The 21,798-nt window shown below is 39.2% G+C and overlaps 1 protein-coding gene across 1 annotated transcript in view; it reads right to left on the bottom strand.

Moving 5' to 3' along the window:
- Positions 1-321: 321 nt before the first annotated feature.
- Positions 322-21,798, bottom strand: part of LOC107562381 (polycomb group RING finger protein 3) — a 43,484-nt gene continuing 22,007 nt past the window's right edge. The window contains exons 4-10 of the mRNA XM_016247009.1: positions 18,085-18,181; positions 14,952-15,007; positions 14,696-14,806; positions 10,654-10,742; positions 2,946-3,083; positions 737-817; positions 322-458 (exon numbers count right to left, since the gene is read on the bottom strand). Coding sequence (XP_016102495.1) covers positions 411-458; positions 737-817; positions 2,946-3,083; positions 10,654-10,742; positions 14,696-14,806; positions 14,952-15,007; positions 18,085-18,181 — 620 coding nt within the window. The 3' untranslated portion in view covers positions 322-410. The remainder of the gene's footprint in view (positions 459-736; positions 818-2,945; positions 3,084-10,653; positions 10,743-14,695; positions 14,807-14,951; positions 15,008-18,084; positions 18,182-21,798) is intronic.

Here is a 21,798-nt window from a genome sequence, read left to right as displayed (position 1 = left end):
TTCCACGGAGGACGGCAGACACCGAGCACCATCTTTTTGCCCATAATTGAAGTGGGAACAAAGTTTAAAGGTACAAAAAAAATTTTAAACCTTTTTTTTGTTGTCTTTTTTAGTTTTAATAGTGTAAACAGCGCACCAATTGGGTCTTGGTTCCACTTCTCTCAACTATACAAAAGTATAAATATATGCTTTCTCTCAATTTTTCACATATCTAGGACATATAGCGGACGAACAGACAGAAAAAAGCGGTTGTTCCCGTAAGTCGCCAGTGTCGCAGTGGCTGTGCTGGTTTTGTTGTTTGCTGGCTCATATCCGTGTTTGTTTGGTGTAGGCGTTGATGGTCTATGCATATATAGCACGTAGCACAGTCCTCAGCCACTGGGCCAAAACAACCAAGCGTTTCTATCCAACTACAGCAGATCCATTTTGGGTCTGTAATGAAGGAGGAGGGGGGATTTCTGGAACGCACACAAAACAAACAAGCATTCGTGTGACTGAAAGTCATAGAGCCACTAGAATGAAAACAAAGGCACAGAAAGTCAAACGCATCTATACAACACAAAGACAATTTCATAACTTCACATACTCTATTTGATTATGCATGCATAAAAATTATGCAGAGTATCCATGCATGTATAGAAAGTGACATGCACATCAATACTGCAAATGGGAAGACTAAAGCCAGGCTAATCTATAACAAGCATTCGTGAATGCACGCAAATTTATCATTAATTACCTTAAATCTCCATCTTGTAACCACAACAAATTTCAAAGTATGGTCCTTGCCCAAGATTTCTTCATTGCATAAGATGTCCAGCTGAAAGCAAGCACACAAATATAGCAAACAAACCCCCAAAAAATATACCATACGAGAGAAGTCTAAACAAATCTACGCTTTCCGTGATCTTTCAGTACCTTTAAATAAGTCAGCTGATCATTAGCACACAATAAACTGAATGTGGCCCTTATTAGGGATGGGTCTGGATGGTCAAATAGATGACTGCTGGATGACTAGTTGGCCATGCGGAAAGATCCCCAGTGAGTATATCTTGATTATTTTTAAGTTTTAACATTTTTAGCACCTTCAGACTTTTTGGAGAAGTTTTTAGCGTGTTTACAACTTTAGTGTAACAATTACAGGAATTAAATTGAATCTACCGCCTCAAGTTAACGCCCAAGTTTTTAAGATGATGTGTCAAGTTTAATACATTTAAAACTTAAATGCATCTCAAGACATTACACCCCACAGTCTAGTTGATTTTTAAAACATCTAGTTTTGCACAGATACTCCAACATATTCCACAGCTAATCACCAAATAAACAAACTCTCTCTCTCTCTCTCTCTCTATATATATATATACACACACACACACACACACTTTTACATTATTTTTTACTCTTATGAGTGATTTTTTAAATTAAATTTACAATATAAAAATATTTTATTCACACCTAAATATGTAGAAAAACTTTAGTGTAACAATTACAGGAATTAAATTGAATCTACCGCCTCAAGTTAACGCCCAAGTTTTTAAGATGATGTGTCAAGTTTAATACATTTAAAACTTAAATGCATCTCAAGACATTACACCCCACAGTCTAGTTGATTTTTAAAACATCTAGTTTTGCACAGATACTCCAACATATTCCACAGCTAATCACCAAATAAACAAACTCTCTCTCTCTCTCTCTCTCTATATATATATATATACACACACACACACACACACACTTTTACATTATTTTTTACTCTTATGAGTGATTTTTTAAATTAAATTTACAATATAAAAATATTTTATTCACACCTAAATATGTAGAACATAAATAGGACAATGCTCAAGTATACAGTTTATCAGCCATTACACAAAAATATGAGTAGAGAATGCTGCAACCGACCAATCAGAATAAAGTATTCCAGAGAACCGCATAATCAATTGTGCACGAACGTCTCTGGGGACAGGTGGGATTTTATGGTGCTTTACAGAAGAGTGACAGTCCTTTGTGCACTCAAAACATTCAGTTCCACCTATTATTCAAGCCAAAACAAAAGACGTAAAACCTTTAATGCACAAGAGCAGCCATAACCGTCCAGAGTATTATGTGTATCACAGTATAAGGGATACCGCTCTCGCTGGAATAGTGTGCATTGAAACACCAGAGCCAGTGTCTGTGTGTTTTGGCTCGCTGTGAGTCGAACGACAGCAGTACAACCACAGCAACACCTGCTGGAGGCCATGAGCTCTCGGCACTATACAGAGTTTAAAGCCATCTAGGATGAGAGCCAGGGATGTTCAGAGACAGAAACGTCTGACAGTGAAACAATGAAACGTTTGATGCTTATTAGAATTTAGTTCTTCAAAGATTTTGCTTTTCTCCTGCACTTCAAAGCAGTCGCTACACAAACCACTGCCATTTCGGAGTCATATTTTTTATTTGCTTCGAAGTGGTATTGTACTGTTGGCAGATATAACTCTCTATACTTGCGGAGAACAACAGGCATCTGACAGTATTATTGCGGGGGAATGTTTTTGACGGATGTGCGCGGTGGAATAGCCCACATTTCTAACACAAAGTAGAAAAAAAAACGGTGATGGAGCAGCAGTAATTAGTCAAGTTTTGTGTTAAATTGCACTATGAGATGTTGGCAGGCTGCAAGATACATGACAGAGAGCAAATGATATTACAGGCTATTATTTGTCTCTGAAAATATGAGGCACGCTGAAAGCTTTGTGAGAAACGTGACAGCGCGGAGGAGCTTTGAAATCCGTGTGGTGACTCACGCAAGAGCCATTGTCATGAAGTGAATGCTGATGCTAGCCGGCGTGGTGGCAAAGGTCTCTAACGAGTTAACTTCAACCGAGGGAAAAGGAAGATAATGGGTTTTGTCTCGAACTTCGCTCGCTGCATGAGGGCCTACGAAGCTTCAGGTCTGGCGGATCACATACCTCATTGAAAGATGTCAGGTTTAGCTTTCTTGCGATGAACTTCTTGAGGTGGAGAACGGTCGCCTGAGCCGAACAACGAATCCACTTCCGCTTGAGGCCTCTGAGCTTACTGCTGTTACACTCCAGACAGATACTCACCTGAACCGACAAAAGCGAGAGAGAGAGAGAAAGAGAGAGAGAGAGAGAGAGAGTGAGTTTGACTTAGCACTGATAATCACATGGATGATTTAGGTAACTGCATTGTGTGAACAAGAAAATTCAACAAATACTGAAGCTTAACATGTTTTGCAATGTTTGAATCCATTCCGTCTAGGCTCAGACTAAATATCAGATACCATGTAGAGCTTCACAAAATATTTACACAGGTAAAAACCATGATATTTCAGGTACTAAACCTACTAAACTGGTAGAATGACCTTTCAATCTCTAATCGAGGCTCTCACAATTTTCTTTTTGCTTTGTTAGCCCTGTACTGTACTATTTGTATAAAGTTTGTATTGCTTATTGTGAAGAATATTCTACATATGTGTCACCCTGTTTTTATACAGTCTATGGTGTCACCACATGGAATTTGACAAAGAAACCTTTAAGCATTCTTGATTAATGTGGCATCCTAGATAAATGATGCTGCGAGAAAATGTGAGTGACATAACAGATTTTTTTAGCAGACATTTTGTACATCTTTGATTTGAATCACTTTACAGTACCATTCAAAAGGTTGGAGCTAGAACGATTGGATATGGATCAGCAAGGAAATTGAACAAAATTGGCAATAAATAAATTTTTAATGTAACTAAATGGAATGCCTCGTTTATAATGGGTTTTCATGTTTTTGAATTATCGCTCCGGACTGACAGGGCATCATCACAATATGGTAAGGGGTGTAACATTTCCGTCACACGCTTGAGGTATTCGGCCAATCATAATGCACTGGATAGCTGGCCAATCACAGCACACCTCGCTTTTCAGACCGATGAGCTTTGTAAAAATCGACGCGTTTCAGAAAGGCGGGGCATAGAGGAGAAACAATAATGTACAGTATGTGGAAAATAATGTGTTTTTGAACCTTAAACCGCATAAACACATTTCATTACACCAAATACACAAAATAATGTTCTTTTTAGCAACATTATATGACCCCTTTAACAGCGAAGCTCTGATTCGGGGATTAGAACTCTTGATATCTGGCAACCGCACTCATGAAAGCTTGCATAGTAGAGGCGTGTAGAGCAGTCTGCAATAACATTTTGTCTCATTTTTTTGACGAAAATAAAAGGAGGTTTTTGGTCAAGTTTTTATCTTTTTGAATACATTTTAGTCTCGTCTTATTTCGTCAACGAAATTGCATGTTGATTTAGTCTTTGTTATCATTTATTGACCTTATTGTAGAGGTCTACACGGAGGACCCGGGACCCAACCCGGGATCCGTACGGGTTCAGGGCTATATTTTAAATGGTCAGCCGGGTCCGGGTCCGGGTCGGGTCCCAATCCATTACTTCGGGTCCCGGGTCTGTTTAACATTGTGTGTAATACCCAAATCGATCGGACTCTGAGAGCACCCGGCCGTTATCAGAGTCAGTCAGCGCTGTGCATGTGTTGTTTTGTAACTTTCAACTTGTAAAATTAGGATGAGAAAAGTGTGAGTCGGTAATTTGAAATAAGGTGGGGGAAAAAAGAAAACCCGAACGACATCATCAGAAGCAGGGTGGGCGGAGTTAATGCACACGCACGGTGATAATGGATACCTTCATGAGTGATGTGAGTTATTATTGATTATTTTTTAAAATAATATTATGAATGAACCATCTTGTTGTTATCTCTAAAATACTTTGCTCAGACTCGGCTCAGAGAGCACAGAGATGATAGCAAATAAGTAAAGCTAACGTCAGCAGCCATGGCACTGGACGAGCAATCGTTATTATAATCCAAATGGGCAAACAGTCTAAATTATTATGCAAGTTGACTCGAGATACAAAAAATGCAAAACTGCAAAGTCGCATTTGTCATCCGTCACCGTGACAGCAAGTGGACTTTTGAAACTGGAATAATGAGTGGATTACGCATTTCAATTGGCAAGAGAGGAATAACACGGATGGAACTTTCTTGGCAAGGAGGATTGTGTGCATCACAGTCAGGTACAAGGGAGAAGGCTTCTTACATTAGGTAAGACAAAAAGTTTAATTTTCGCAACTTGTTTATCGACTTGTTAATAGCAATTTGCTGTGGAATATGTGCCGATCGGGTCCAGTCTGGTCTGTGTCTTCCCGGCCGGGTTCGGGTCCATCTTTCAAATAATTGACGTCCGCGTCGGTCCCGGGTAGTAGATTTTTGACATTTCTCGGTTCTGCACGGGCCCGGGTCCAACTTTCAAAATAATAAACGGGTCCAGGTCGGTTCAGTGTAGCACATTTACGGGTCTCTTCCGGTTCGGTTTTTGGACCTGTGTAGACCTCTACCTTATTGTCGTCTCGTCTTCGTCATGGGAAAAAAGCTAGTCAATGAACATTTTTCGTCATAGTCTTCGTTAACGAAATTAAAGGGGTCATATGATGCTGCTAAAAAGAACAGTATTTTGTGTATTTGGTGTAATGAAATGTGTTTATGCGGTTTAAGGTTCAAAAAACACATTATTTTCCACATACTGTACATTATTCATGTGACAACCCCCAGGCTTCGTCCACGGTGAAAGCCGATCCGACGATCCACAGCACTAAGTTGATGTATTACCTCAGCGACTAGCACGGATCAGCTCCAGGCATGAAGAAGTGGATATCGTCCTCTTTTGGAAGACCAAACAAAGTAGTTTCGCTTTCACAACAAAACACAGCGTCACACACGGCGGGCTAGAGTCAGCGGAGGCGGGCGGGCTTGAGAATGGGCCTGCGGCAACCACATGTGACGACCCCGGGCTGGACTCCGCTTCATCCACAGTGAAAGCCGATCCGGCAATCGACAGCGTGAAGTTGAAGTATTTCCTCAGCAACCAGCACAGATCAGCTCCAGGCATGACGAAACAATATCGTCCTCTTTTGGAAGGTCAAACAAAGTAGTTTCGCTTTTACAACTAAGCACACAGCGCCTTCACGACATGACACCGGCGGCAACAACCATACTTCACTGTATGTGAGGGCGTGTTAGAACGAGCCGTTTTAGGTAGGTGTGGCTGACTCTTAACTTTTATAAAGAATATCTCTTTGGATTTGAGACTTTAGTCTTTGCAACTTTACAGTTCTTCTTTACGCACTAAGAGCTTGTAACACTCCAAAGAGAAAGGAAAAATTGAAATCGCATCATATGATCCTTTTAACACTATACTGTACATTATTGTTTCTCCTCTATGCCCCGCCTTTCTGAAACGCGTAGATTTTTACAAAGCTCATCGTTCTGAAAAACGAGGTGTGCTGTGATTGGCCAGCTATCCAGTGATTGGCTGAATACCTCAAGCGTGTGACGGAAATGTTACGCCCCTTACAATACCGTGATGCCCTCTCCGGCCGGAGCGACGAGACAAAAACATTAAAACCCATTTTAAATGAGGCATTTGTTGCATCCAGTGGGGACATAATTACGGATTATAATGACATATACTGTCTTTTTATCCGTTGCATCGTGCCGGAAAAGTCGGAAGTCGTGGCCTAATGGTTAGAGGGATTGTAGGTGGGGGGAGTGAATGTACAGCACTCTCTCCACCTTCAATACCACGACTGATGTGCCCTTGAGCCAGGCAACTGCTCCCCGGGCGCCGCAGCAAAAAAGTGACTGCCCAATGCTCCGGGTGTGTTTTCACGGTGTATGTGTATTCACTGCTGTGTGTGTGCACTTTGGATGGGATAAATATGGGTCACCCCACTTGGCCACATGACACGTCACACTAAAACCATGTCTTTTTATCCGTTGCATCGTGCCGGAAAAGTCGGAAGTCGTGGCCTAATGGTTAGAGGGATTGTAGGTGGGGGGAGTGAATGTACAGCACTCTCTCCACCTTCAATACCACGACTGATGTGCCCTTGAGCCAGGCAACTGCTCCCGTGCCGGAAAAGTCGGAAGTCGTGGCCTAATGGTTAGAGGGATTGTAGGTGGGGGGAGTGAATGTACAGCACTCTCTCCACCTTCAATACCACGACTGATGTGCCCTTGAGCCAGGCAACTGCTCCCCGGGCGCCGCAGCAAAAAAATGGCTGCCCAATGCTCCGGGTGTGTTTTCACGGTGTATGTGTATTCACTGCTGTGTGTGTGCACTTTGGATGGGATAAATATGGCTCTCTTCCACCTTCAATACCACGACTGAGGTGAGACCCTTGAGCAAGGCACTGAATCCCCAACTTGGATGGGTTAAATGCAGTGCATACATTTTGAGTATGGGTCACCATACTTGGCCACACGTCACTTCACTTTTCACTTTCAAATGGTGCTAAACAAATCAATAAATCCCACTGTTCAAATCCATTGAATTCATGTGCATTTCCCAGTTTTGGCACAAGCTGGTTCTTTTTGGCTCCACTTTCTCCTCACAAGGTCACGCCGGATGGGTCTGATCCAACATACACATTAGCAGAAGTGTTCCACAGCCATCCGAGCATAGTTGAACGAGCACTGCTGAAATTTTCATTCGCTTTTTATATTATATATATGAGGCCAAAGTGCCTGTTTCAGCTTTACTACAGCAGACCGCATGAACAGACAATCTGTCCACGCACTTTTGCAAGACAACTCATGACAACAGGACATCAGTAACGCTGAGATCTTCATTGATCTCTTCCTCCTACAAACAAGAACACACACCCATACTTACATCCTAGCATACTGTTCCATGCCTTCTGTTCTTCTTTGTGCTTTCTGCTCTATAAATCTCGCTCACACAAGCACACACTCCACTAGGGATTCTTATATCACAGTATGAGTTATTTTATGAGTTGTTTTTGCTGGAAATGCAACAATTGCAAAAAAAAAAAAGTATATATTTTAATATTGCCAACCACACAAATATGTCTAAGATGGTATATGCAGCACAACAGACAGAACACCCTACACTTCACTGAAATCTGATTCTATATAAGGAAGAGAATCTATTCCAAAATGCAGAAGCAGTGAGTAGACAGCAGCCGCACAACCTTCTGTTATTACATTGTTAAGAAGCTCAGAGGAGAGCAGGAATACAAATTCTACTATATAAGAATCTTTAATGACTACCAACTACCAACCCTCTAAAACATATACAGAGCTGTGAAAAAGTTTTTTCCCCCTTCCTGTTTTTTTAATTGTTTGGATATTTGTCACACTTAAAAGATTCAGATCATCAAACTAATTTTATTATACACAAAGATAATATGAGTAAATACAAACTGCAGTTTTGAAATTATGATTTCATTTATTAAAGGGGTCATACGATGCGATTTCAAGTTTTCCTTTCTCTTTGGAGTGTTACAAGCTGATTGTGCATAGATAAGATCCCTGAAGTTGCAAAGACTAAAGTCTCAAAACCAAAGATATATTCTTTATCAAAGTTAAGACTCTGCCACGCCCCCCTAAAACGGCTTGTTCTAACACGCCCCCACATATCTACCTCACTATGTGGAAATATTGTTCAATATTGAAGTATTGTGCAATAATGTTCACGCAAAGAATGAAGGCGTGGTTTCAGTAACCGCCGTTAGTGTTGAAGCAGCCATGTCAGGGAGACGCTGTGTGTTTCTAAGCGAAAGCAAAAGCACTTTATTTGGCCTTCCGAAAGTAGATGCATTTAGGAATCTTTAAGATTACTTACAACAGAACAGCAATGCATTTTATGGACGACCGTTTCGTGAACCTAGGAGAGGAGGTAATTCTGACTTTGCTATGACAATCTGGCGCTTCTGAATCAGCTACTGTTATGTTATTAGTTTAAGTATTTGCAATTGACTGTTCAAATGCGGAGTTTTGCGCATCGTGTGTGTGTGTGTGTGTGCGCGCGAGCGAGCGAGAGAGAGAGAGCGGTGTGTGTGTGTGTGCGTGCGCGCACATATTCTGTTACACCAAATACACCAAATAATTATCTTTAAAAAAGCATCATATAACCCCTTTAAGGGAAAAAAGCTGTCCAAACCTGCCTGGCACTACGTGAAAAAGTAATTGCTAATAACCACCCTTTGCAGCAACAACAGCAATTAAGCGTTTGCGATAAATGGCAATGAGTCTTTCACAGGAATTTTGGCCCACTCTTCTTTGCAGAATTGTTTTCATTCAGCCACATTGGAGGGTTTTCGAGCATGAATGGACTGTTTAAGGTCATGCCACAGCATCTCAATCGGATAGAAGTCTGGACTTTGACTTGGCCACTCCAAAACTTTAATTTAGTTTTTCTTGAGCCATTCAAAGGTGGACTTGCTTGTGACTGGATGAGTCGTTGTTGCGCTCTTGGAATAATTTTGGTTGGCCGGCCACTCCTGGGAAGGTTCACCATTGTTCCAAGCTTTCTCCATTTGTGGATAATGGCTCTAACCGTGGTTCGCTGGAGTCCCAAAGCCTTAGAAAAGCCTTAACCCTTTCAAGACTGATACATGTCAACTATTTTGTTTCTCATCTGTTCTTGAATTTCTTTAGATCGTGGCATGATGTGTTGCTCTTTAAGCATGCTTCACTTGGTCAGACAGGTTCTATTTAAGTGATTTCTTGATTCAACAGGTCTGGCAGTAATCAGGCCTGCGTGTGGCTAGTGAAATTTAACTCCGCTTTCTAAAATTATGTGGTTAATCACAGTTCTTTCATGATTTAAGAGGAGGGGCAAATACATTTTCACGTAGGGCCAGGTAGGTTTGGACAGCTTTTTTCTCTTAATAAATGAAATTATAATTTAAAAACTGCATTTTGTATTTACTTGCATTATCTTTGCGTAATATTAAAATTGGTTTGATGATCTGAATCTTTTAAGTGACAAATATGCAACCAATTAAAAAAACAGGAAGGGGGCAACAACTTTTTCACACCACTGTAGATCTATATTATAGACAACCCTCTAATATATATATATATATATGTAATATATATAATATATTAGCATAATAATAATAATAGCATTATATAGTGGTTCAACCTGTTTTTATTCAGTCTATGGGTTCAACGCATTAGCCTATATTGTGTTTTTTTTTTAGTCACAGATCGGACTATTTTTTCAGATAAGCAATAAAAAAAATATTTAAAGCACAGAGAATGACAATGTCGTGACGAATTGAGCTCTCTTTCGTTTCTTCTTCTTGTGGTTTAAAATTGCTTGTACGTGTAAATTGCCAAATTAATCTGCGAATCACGTGAGTACCGAACGTTAGGGTCTCATCCCTACGTATTACAGATCAACTGCAATCCGTTTAACTCCTAATATGTGACAGATCAGCGCAATCTTTCATTTACTTATTTAACATGAAATTGTCAAATTGCTACTCCATATCAATCGCAAACAAAGAAAACACAGATTAATTAGAACAATCATTAACATAAATAAATAACAGAATGTCATATCTATACAAATAGACCGTTCTTGCGTCCCAGTAACAATTCTTCCAATTCATCCATGTATTCCAAAGTACTGTACACTGCAGAAATAGACTAGTACAGCAGTACTGTATGATATTTCAAACATAGACCTTACGCATTCTTACTAACTAGGTCATGCTAACAGAGTGTGAGGCTCCCTTGTGGGACATTAGCAAGGTCAGATGGGTACAGGGAAACCTACCTGCTCATCACTGCGATGGTAGTCATTGTCTTCCTCGGCTTTCTCGTCTCCTGCTTCCTTGTTGGCTGGATCTTCTGATTTCAAGTCACCTAGTGGGGTAAAATGTAAACAAACAAAAAAAATTTAACAAGACAGTCGCCAGACACCCATAAGAACCACCTTTTTTGTGTACATCCATCTCTCCACAATTCTGCTTTCAAACTACATAGAAATAAAAGCACAGGCATTTATCTTTCCAAACATCATCTTCACATTTTAAAACAACAAGTTTATCATAGTTCGTATTAAGATTCTAAGAATTTGTAATTCATTGCTTCTCAGAGCTGGAATTATATTGAGTACTAGTTTGTGAGTCTGGGAAGAGTTTCTTCATTACATAGTGAAGAAACATTCATCAAACACAAAAAAAGCAATTATCTCAAGCTGCTCCCCCACGCATTCGCCAAACTCCAAAACAATTCTGCACCTCATCAATGGAAACAGATTCATTTGTGATTCAACCTGCCCAAAGAACGCTTCTCATTGCCCACTGATCAGATCAGAAACTAGGGCTGCATCTCATTACAGATTTATGGAAGCATAAAAAAAAACTTTTTTTTTTTTTTATTATTAATATTGATAAGAGGGATCCAATGTAACCTACTCTACCATTCAAAAGTTTGGGGTCAGTAAGATTTAATATATTTTTTTAAATCAATACTTTTATTCAGCAAAATGCATTAATCAAAAGTGACAGTAAAGATGTTTATAATGTTACAAATGTTTATAATGTTCCATTCATCAAAGAATCCTGACATTTTTTTTAAATAAGGTTTCTACAAAGATATGTAGCAGCACAACTGTTTTCAAATATTGATTATAATAAAAAAACGTTTCTTGAGCACCAAATCAGCATAATAGGATAGTTTCTGAAGGATCATGTGATGAAGACTGGAGTACTGTAAAATTCAGCTTTGCATCACAGGAATAAATTACTTTTTAAAATATATTAAAACAAATTAGTTATTTTAACTTATAATAATATTTCACAATATTAACATTTTTTTTACAATAAATGCAGCCTTGTTAAGCAGAAGATATTTTTTTCAAAATTATTTAAAAATAAAATCTTAACTGACCTTATTTTTTTTCTGTGGCTGTTGACAGCAGGCCACAGATGCTGTATTTAACTATGAAAATCCAAATTTTTTTATAAAAAAATCTCCAAAACTGGCCAATGCAGGATGGAATTCGATACATATGACCAGTCCAGTTGAGTATGGTTGACTTATTTTATTGCATTTCAACTAATCGACTGTCCACACACCCTCATGATTTTGTATGAGGGACTGTCGAACATCACTATGACATTGTCATTGCATCACCAGAAATCTCTACTGCAGTAATGGGAAAGGGAAAGAGATTTTGTGCATCTGGCCGAATTGCAGGGATCCAATGTAACCTACTCTACCATTCAAAAGTTTGGGGTCAGTAAGATTTAATATATTTTTTTAAATCAATACTTTTATTCAGCAAAATGCATTAATCAAAAGTGACAGTAAAGATGTTTATAATGTTACAAATGTTTATAATGTTCCATTCATCAAAGATATGTAGCAGCACAACTGTTTTCAAATATTGATTATAATAAAAAAACGTTTCTTGAGCACCAAATCAGCATAATAGGATAGTTTCTGAAGGATCATGTGATGAAGACTGGAGTACTGTAAAATTCAGCTTTGCATCACAGGAATAAATTACTTTTTAAAATATATTAAAACAAATTAGTTATTTTAACTTATAATAATATTTCACAATATTAACATTTTTTTTACAATAAATGCAGCCTTGTTAAGCAGAAGATATTTTTTTCAAAATTATTTAAAAATAAAATCTTAACTGACCTTATTTTTTTTCTGTGGCTGTTGACAGCAGGCCACAGATGCTGTATTTAACTATGAAAATCCAAATTTTTTTATAAAAAAATCTCCAAAACTGGCCAATGCAGGATGGAATTCGATACATATGACCAGTCCAGTTGAGTATGGTTGACTTATTTTATTGCATTTCAACTAATCGACTGTCCACACACCCTCATGATTTTGTATGAGGGACTGTCGAACATCACTATGACATTGTCATTGCATCACCAGAAATCTCTACTGCAGTAATGGGAAAGGGAAAGAGATTTTGTGCATCTGGCCGAATTGCAGTCTAGGTTCAGTCGTTCTTAAGCCTTGACTACAACAGCGATGGCTTCTTCCCAGGACACTCCGAATATCCTTTCCGATAGTTAAAATGTTCCCTGACTGGAAAAGAAGTTCACGGAGTCTGAGCTAATCTGCGGCAAGCAGACTGTGAAGGAGAGAAAAGGCAGGACTTCCAGCTAAATACATTTCGTTAGGGTGGTTAATAGACGGGGTGCCTCTATAAAGCTGTCCGTGGATGAGGTGGAAAGCTCAGGTAGCAATTTTACCATGCTTTCCGGAAGGGTGACTTCTTTTTTAAGCTCGGCAACAGTCTGGTTAATATCCACTGTGATGGGATTTGAGAAGCACTGTCAGGTACCCTACCATGGCAGATTCAGGTCTCTCTAAAATCACCCTTATAATAGCACACCTGTGATACCAGGCCAGAAAAGCACTTTCGATGCTCATAAAACTCATAAATAATGGCTGTCATGCTTTATGCTTATTTGTGGGTAGGTAATGTAGTAACGCAGTCAGTTACATCATCATTTCACAACGTGCCTCTCCTCTCAGTTCAGTCTGATAGTTCTGTGGAGTGCTTGAGGACTGAAGACTTCAAATGAAGCGCTATTGAGGAAAAAAACAGGTCTGCTAAACTAGCTGAGACAATGTGGAACAAGAGACCACTTATGTCTGAGTCTTATTTACTACAATGCATGAATCCAGCCATTATGACTGCTGACTCAACCTGCTTGAGGCTCAGTATTTGCACAGACTTTATCACGGCGCACAGTGCTGAAAGATGAAAAGAGCAAGTTACTGCCTGGCTTTAGATGACTGTTTCCTCAAACAAAATGTAAGTGCCTGTTTACCACCAAATCAACTGAAATAATGTGCTTGTTTTGAGTCCAGAGACTTTCAAACATGCCTTTAGATTTATATAGGCAATATAATGCGTAAACAAATGTTAAGTTGCAATGTGAAAATTAAAGCACGATTTCACATCAATTTTCTTTACTTTAATGCAAAAAATATATATATTATTCAAAGGTTTGAGGTCAGTAAGACTTTTTAATGTTCTTGAAAGAAGTCCTGTATGCTTCCCATTTGTTTGATCAATATGATCCAAATCACAGTAATAACAATAATATTGTAAACTATTTCAATTTAAAATAACGGTTTTCGGTTTCTTTTTCCTGTGATGTCAAAACTGAATTTTCATCATCATCACTAATCACCAAATCACTAATATTTTGATTTGCTGCTCAAGAAACATTTCTTCTTATTATGAAAGTTGAGAAACAGTTGTGCTACTTAATGTTTTTGTGGAAACCATTATACTTTTTTTTTCTTCAAGATTCGGTCGATGAAAGTTCAAAAGAACATTATTTGAAACCGAAATCTATTTTAACACTGTAAATGTTTTTTTTACTGTCACTTCTGATCAATTGAATGCATTCTTTAATGCGTAAATAAAAATATTAATAAAAATAAATAAATAAAAAATACTGATCCCCAAACTTTTGAATGGTACTGCATTATTTGCATTGGCATGTATATTAGAGTTATAATAACTGTCTATTGTTGGAAAAAAAAGACTCCATTTCAGTAATGAGAAAAGCCACTGAGATTACAGGAAGCATTCAAACGTAAATCTGTATGTGTTACAGAAATGAAGAAATTGTATTATTTCTTCAACATGCTTTAGTGTCTTTATGCAAATTATAATTTATTTTGTATTTTTGGGGGGGGAGGAGAGGTGAAATGTGACAGAGGCATGTTTTTTGAATGATTTAAAGACATACTGTACCACTTCCACGGTGAAGGTAGATGGACTGTACCACCGACAGTAGTTAAAGAGTGCTGGGACGTACCATTGTGTTGAGTGTCCAGGTGGGTTTTCATGTTGCACAGTTCTCCTTTGATGTCTCCGGGAACCTCCATGCCTAACTTCTGATAGAATTCTCTCTGTTTCTTCATCTCCGCTGCACACAAGAGAGCGAAGAGGAAAAATTAAAGCCTTACTATTAAAATCTTACACATCATAAGCTGCTTCACAGAATATGCTTTACATAAGAAAAATATGAAACCTCCAAAAACAAAAAGGGAGTGTGTGGGGGGGGGACAAACCTTCTTGCAGCCCTGGCACCAACTTATAGACAATATCTTGCATTGTTCGGTCATGGCTGAGGGAAGAGAGAAACAGTAATGAATATAATTTATTCAAATGTGAATTATTACACCAAGAAATGCACAAACAACAACACCAAGAAAATTGCATTTCGCATTTGCATTCGGCAGGCATGTTTCCTCATAACTATGATTGTTAATTAGCATATAGTGTAGTTCTTCCTCGTGTCTCTATATTCTCCTGTGACTGGCGGTTCCCAGGGCTCGGAGGTAAAACCTATTAAGCGTGTGTTGACATGTTCATCTCTGTGGCGCCTCTGGTACGGCTGCCTGCCTCCGAGAACATGTTACCATGCCGAAAAAAAAAAAAAGTGCCGGTTCCAAGCAGCCAACAACCAAAACAAGCACCCGCTTTGAGATTCACAGCTCTCGTCATGTTGCTTATACTTTCTAGGACACTGTAAACGAACTCTGGAAAAATCTGACAAGATATCTGAAACTTTAAATATCCTTTAAATATCATAAAACATGTTGAGAAGATTTACATAAGGACTTTTAAAAAATTGCTTGGATTGAGACATTATTTTCATGAAATTTAAGAACATTTACCCCAAATTCTCATTACTGTATTTAAAGAAACGTAATAGTGGTATTAAAGCATTTACTCTACTTTTCAAAAGTCATAAGAAACTTCTTTCAAAAACATTACAGAATCTAATGCTCACCAAGACAGCATTCAAATTCTAATATGCTAACTTGGTGCTCAAGAAACATTTCTTATTATTATCAATGTCGAAAACAGTTGCGCTTTGTGATTCTTTGATGAGAAGCAAGTTCAAAAGAACAGCATTTACTTGTAACATAAATCTTCTATAACATTATAAATATATGTTGTCACCTTTGACCAATCAAATGTGTCCTTGTTAAATAAAAGCAATAGTTTCTTTAAAAAACTCGTCATGACTCCAAACTTATATGTCTATAAAGCATAATAAACATCAGTATATTTCAGTAAAAGGAACTCATAATTGTAATGAAAATAATGTCACAATGCAAAAACAATATGCAATTTATTTGATTTTATTTTTATTTGATTTATTTGATTCCTAGTTCAGTGTACAAGTCCTTGTGGCAGGTCAGTTCCTCTTAATAGCACATAATGACTCAGACCAGTTGGAAACTGATCTTAGATCTACACTCGTGCCACTTTGAGAAACCAGGCCACATTCTGTGTCAGAGTCCAGCTTGCTGTTAGCTGATCTGCTCCCTGAGGACACAATGAGAGAGAAAGAGAGACCGAGAGCGATCAGGATTGTGAGGCAGAGGAACACCTGTGTCCCTTGTGCACAGCCAGAGCCGCCACCTGTTCCCAAATCCCAGCAGCCTGGCGGGGAAGGTAGAGGTCCAATTAGCCGCCACTGAGCTTCCACAGAGGGGGCCGGTGGGCCTGGTGGTGAAGGAGTGACTGGCATTTAGCTAGCTGATCAACAAAAGCTCTGTTTGTGTGTGGGTGTATGTTTAGCAAGTACCAGAGAGAGCTGAGGATCAATAAGCTGCCACTGTTAATACAGACAAATCCAGTTTTCATTCACGATCAAACAGCGTGGCTCGTAAACACCGGGGTGTTAAACTAAGGTCAGGTTAATCATGCGGAGAGGGAGAGGAGCTGGTTTGACGGCATACGACATAATGTAACTGACCCCGAACTCTTATATTGTCTCTTCTTCTCGTATCCCACACGGCTTTCATCTACCAGCAGGGCTGGGTCGACTCTTTTCCGCCCCATTCAGAAGGAAGCACTGGGACCGTGGTGAATATTTAATGTGTTTGGAAAATGTTTCTCATCAGCGAGTGGCTGCAAGCTTCTATGCTGCTAAATGACAATTATGAAAGACCTGGCATCCGGCCCAGTGCACCAGCGGATCCATCAGACACAGAGGCACCGATGCTCAGGGGGCAGATGGACGCCACACCCCGACAGTTTACACACACCTACACACTACGCACATCTGCGCGTGTCTCTCAGCAGCAGTTTGTACTCACAGCATAAAAAGGTTAAGGCCTTTTCCTGTTGAAACAGGAAGTTTGAGTTGGAGATATAAATGCAAAAGGCTTGTTTGGTCAACTCTTTAAGAGTACACATGCATACAGATGATCTTTAAGGCTACAAGTCACATAAGATTTAAAAACATGATATTTAATAACCTGCAAGTAAAATTTTTTATTTATTTTTTATTCACATTTTATGGAGCTAGTTGTGGTTGCTTACAGTCAAAAGAGTTCACATGTCTATGTCACTTTGGTCTCTAGATAAGTCTTTGCCTCTCCTTTTATGTAAGTCTAAAGGATTTTTGTCTTATATTGTCTGCCAGGCAAAAATCATAACTCAGAAAAAGTGTGATCACTTAAAGTAATAACTCTCCTCAACAAGCAGCTTACAATAAACCATCAACCCTAAGAATGAGCAAAAAAGTAAAAATAAATAAATTAAAAAAATTGGGGTCAGTGAGATTTTTAGTAGTTTTTACTGTATTTTTGATCAAATAAATGCAGCCTTGGTGAGTGAGACTTTTTTCAAAACATTAAAAAAATGTGTTGTGAACGTATTTACAAAGTGCATTTTCTATGATGTGCCCTCTTTAAAACGACATAGCATGCTTCAATTGCTTATGCACAATGCCACCAGTGGTCACTTCCTTTCACGGCCACTTCATCTCAAACTAGAAAAATTGAACATCCAAAAAAGTGCAATATTCTGCACTGTCGTGATAAATAAACACCCTGTGATGGTTTAGCACAGCTGCTGCCCTTAAAATGACATCACGTGGAGCAATTCAGTTCTAGAAGTGCGTAAAACTTTCAGGTTACATCAGCAGATGTTTTCTCTGGGATGAGTGTGCTGGAGAGGAATGCTCCACCCTGGACATCAATAATTCACCCTGGACAAAGACAGCTGGAGGGAGCCACGTCGCCTTCAAATACCCATGTGGCTGCACGACACGCAACTAACATGCACAGAAGCCAGCAGTCAAAGACTATGATATTTACCGGTGTGCTTTGATGGACCCCTACTGGGCTGCTGTGGGGTTTATACTGATTGAGACGTGTTTGTTTACTTGCGGTAAACTCTTACCCGATGTACTGCAGTGGATGGCTCTGGTGAATGACAATCCGACATGTGGGACACGTGTTATTCTCTTCTAGGTACTTCACCAAACAGCTCCTGCAGACTATATGTACAAACACACAGTTTAGACACCTTTATTAAGTTGATTCATTCTGTACGCATCACATTATACATCACAATATTGATTTCCAAGAGACAAGAATGTCACATTGACGTGAATTTGTTTAAATGACTCAGCACAAACCCAGAGGCAAAAAACAAAAACTAATAGCCCTTCTAGTTTTATGACTAAAACTACTAAAGCATCGTTTCAAAGGCTCTTGATCTGTGGCACAATGACTCCCTCTAGTGTTTAATTCAAAAACTAGCCTGACATGCTATATTTAATCTGATCTCACTTAATCTCATCCTTTTGCTGTTCAAACCACATACTGTAATTTTCACAAAAGGAGATTCTGAGTCAGATCCTTTTAATGAATCTGTCAATTCACAAAAACTGTTCTATATGATTTGTTCACTGATAATCTTCCCATTCAATTTGTTAATCACTGCAACCGCATAATTGAGCCATTGAGTTGAACTTGAATCAGTCCGATTCAAGAACAAATCATCATTGGGACCTGGTTTTGTGAACCAGATCATTCTCTGGAAAAGATTTGACTCCAATGAACAATATGTTAACAAATCAGACATCACTACTACTCACCAATGAGATCTAGGTTAAATCAAGGTTCCATTTAATTAAAATTTGGGTCTGTTTGTCAAGTCATTTGGAACACTTTTTTGTTTTATGTTAATTTATGTTCTTTATAGTGACAAGAATGGGCAGGATGTTCCTTAAAAGGGTCATATGATCCAGCTAAAAAGAACATTATTTTGTGTATTTGGTGTAATGAAATGTTTATGCGGTTTAAGGTAAAAAAAACCCCATTATTTTCCACATACTGTATATTATTGTTTCTCCTCTATGCCCCGCCTTTCTGAAACGCGTTGATTTTTACAAAGCCCATCGGTCTGAAATGCGAGGTGTGCTCTGATTGGCCAGCTATCCAGTGCGTTGTGATTGGCCGAATACCTCAAGCGTGTGACGGAAATGTTACGCCCCTTACCATATTGTGATGCCTTGTCCGGCTGGAGCGTAACATAAAACCATGTCTGCATTTGTGATCAGAGAAATGACAAACAACAAGTGCTACTCTACACTGCCCAAAAAACTCACGTTTGAATCGTCAGTGGCAAATTTTTTAAATATAAAAAAAATGTACTTACAGACTGCGAACAGCCGGCATTGTAGTCTACTCTACCAGGATCAGGAAACAGTCCTCCATAAAATGTGCTGCACACATCTGAATATTTGGGTTGAAGTGTTCTGGAACAGTGTGGTAAATACAACTTAACCACTGATTTCTAGTCGTGTCCTCTTTTAGAAGGCCAAACAAAGTAATTTCGCTTTCACAACGAAAAAGCATCACACACGGCGGGCTAGAGAGAGCGGAGGCCAGAGGCCTACAGTATGCGGAGGCCGGCTTGAGTGAGCAGAGGCGGGCGCCGGGCGGGCTTGAGAACGGCGTCCGGCGGGGATGCGGCAACCACATGTGACGACCCCGGGCTGGACTCCGCTTCGTCCACGGTGAAAGCCGATCCGGCGATCCACAGCGCAAAGTTGATGTATTTCCTCAGCGACCAGCATGGATCAGCTCTAGGCATGACGAAGCAGATATCATCCTCTTTTGGAAGGCCAACCAAAGTAGTTTCGCTTTCACAACGAAACACAGCGCCTTCACGACATGGCGGCGGCGGCGGCAACAACAATACTACAGCGAGAATAAAAGTTACGCCTTCTTTCTTTGAGTGAACATTTGGGTGGCGTTATGCAAATCTTCCCACACAATGACGTAGACATTTGGGGGCGTGTTAGAACGAGCCGTTTTAGGTAGGCGTGGTTGACTCTTAACTTTTCACCCGAGATTTTTTAAATTAATTATCGATTCGATTGGGCAAGGTTTGGTGTCTTTTATTAGTAAGTGTCTCCAAACGGGCTCTGTTCCTGCCAACCTTAAAGTCACTATGGTCACTCCTCTGCTCAAGAAGCCTTTACTGGATCCTTCTGTCCTAAAAAAATTTCGGCCTATTTCTGTTTTACCTTTCATTTCAAAAGTTTTGGAGAAAATTGTGCTGAATCAACTTCAACATTTTCTGACTATTAATAGTATTAATGAGGTTTTTCAATCTGGTTTTAAGTCTGCTCACAGCACTGAGTCCGCCCTTTTGAGAGTGTTAAATTATATTTACCTCTCTACTGATTCTGGAGACTCGGTGGTTCTTATTCTTTTAGATTTATCGGCTGCTTTTGATACCATAGACCACTCCTCACTATTATCTAGATTAGAGTCTTGGGTAGGTCTAAAAGCAAACGTTCTGAAATGGTTTCAGTCATACCGGTCTGACAGAAAGTTTTTAGTGAAGTTGGGTAATTTTTCCTCTTCCCCTGCTCCTCTGACCTGTGGCCTTCCACAAGGCTCCATTTTAGCTCCCTCTCCATTCTCTCTTTACATGTTACCTCTGGGCTCTATTCTACGAAAACATGGTGTGTCTTTTCATTTCTACGCAGATGACACTCAAATCTATCTACCAATCAAGAAAAACAATTCCACTGCGATTACTTCTCTTCTGAAATGTTTAGAGGAGGTTAAATCATGGCTAGCCCAAAATTTCCTCTACCTAAATGAAGACGAGACCGAGGTAATTGTTTCGGTCCAAATGATAACTCTCAGTGTATAAGCCCCGAGTTAGAAAGTTTATCCGTTTTTAGATCCTCGCGGGTGCGGAACCTAGGTATTCTAGTCGACCAGCATTTAAAATTTGATAAACGCATCTCTTCTGTCATTGGGTCCAGTTTCTATCAGCTTCGTTTACTGTCTAAAATTAAACATTTTCTCACTCTAAAACTTTAGAAATGGCTGTTCATGCGTTCGTTACGTCTCGTCTAGATTACTGCAATTCTTTATATTGCGGTATATCTAAATCTCAAATTGCACGTCTTCAGCTTGTCCAAAATGCTGCAGCCAGACTTCTTTTAAAGTGTCGTAAACATGAACACATCACTCCAATTCTTAGATCTCTACACTGGTTGCCGGTTTGTCAGAGAATAGACTTTAAAATTATCCTCTTTGTATATAAATCCCTACATAACCAAGCTCCTGTCTATCTATCTGACCTTCTTTACTTCTATACTCCATCTAGAAGCCTACGATCCTGTGACCAGTACTTGTTGGTGGTCCCTCACGTCAGGCTTAAGCGTAGAGGGGAGTGTGCATTTGCGGTGGCAGGGCCACGACTCTGGAATACCCTACCTTTAGAGATTAGAATGGCCCCTTCTTTTGTCTGTTTTTAAGTCCTCGCTTAAAACTTGTTTGTTTTCCTTAGTGTATTGACTACTGTGATATGGTCATTTTTAAACGTGCGGTTTTAAATTTTTGTCTGGTTTGTTCTCTGTGTATGTGGTAAAATTTTTGCTCTTCTGGAAAGCACTTTGGTCAGCCTGGTGGCTGTTGTATATGTGCTCTACAAATAAAATTAACTTGAACTTTTATAAAGAATATCTCTTTGGATTTGAGACTTTAGTCTTTGCAACTTTACAGATCTTCTTTATGCACCAAGAGCTTGTAACACTTCAAAGAGAAAGGAAAAATTGAAATCGCATCATATGACCCCTTTAAA

Source organism: Sinocyclocheilus grahami, unplaced genomic scaffold (assembly GCF_001515645.1).
Source record: "Sinocyclocheilus grahami isolate Dianchi unplaced genomic scaffold, SAMN03320097.WGS_v1.1 scaffold820.1, whole genome shotgun sequence".
Classification (NCBI taxonomy): Eukaryota; Metazoa; Chordata; class Actinopteri; order Cypriniformes; family Cyprinidae; genus Sinocyclocheilus; species Sinocyclocheilus grahami.
The sequence above is the reverse complement of the archived record's forward strand: the minus strand, read 5'-3'. Positions and strand labels throughout refer to the sequence as shown.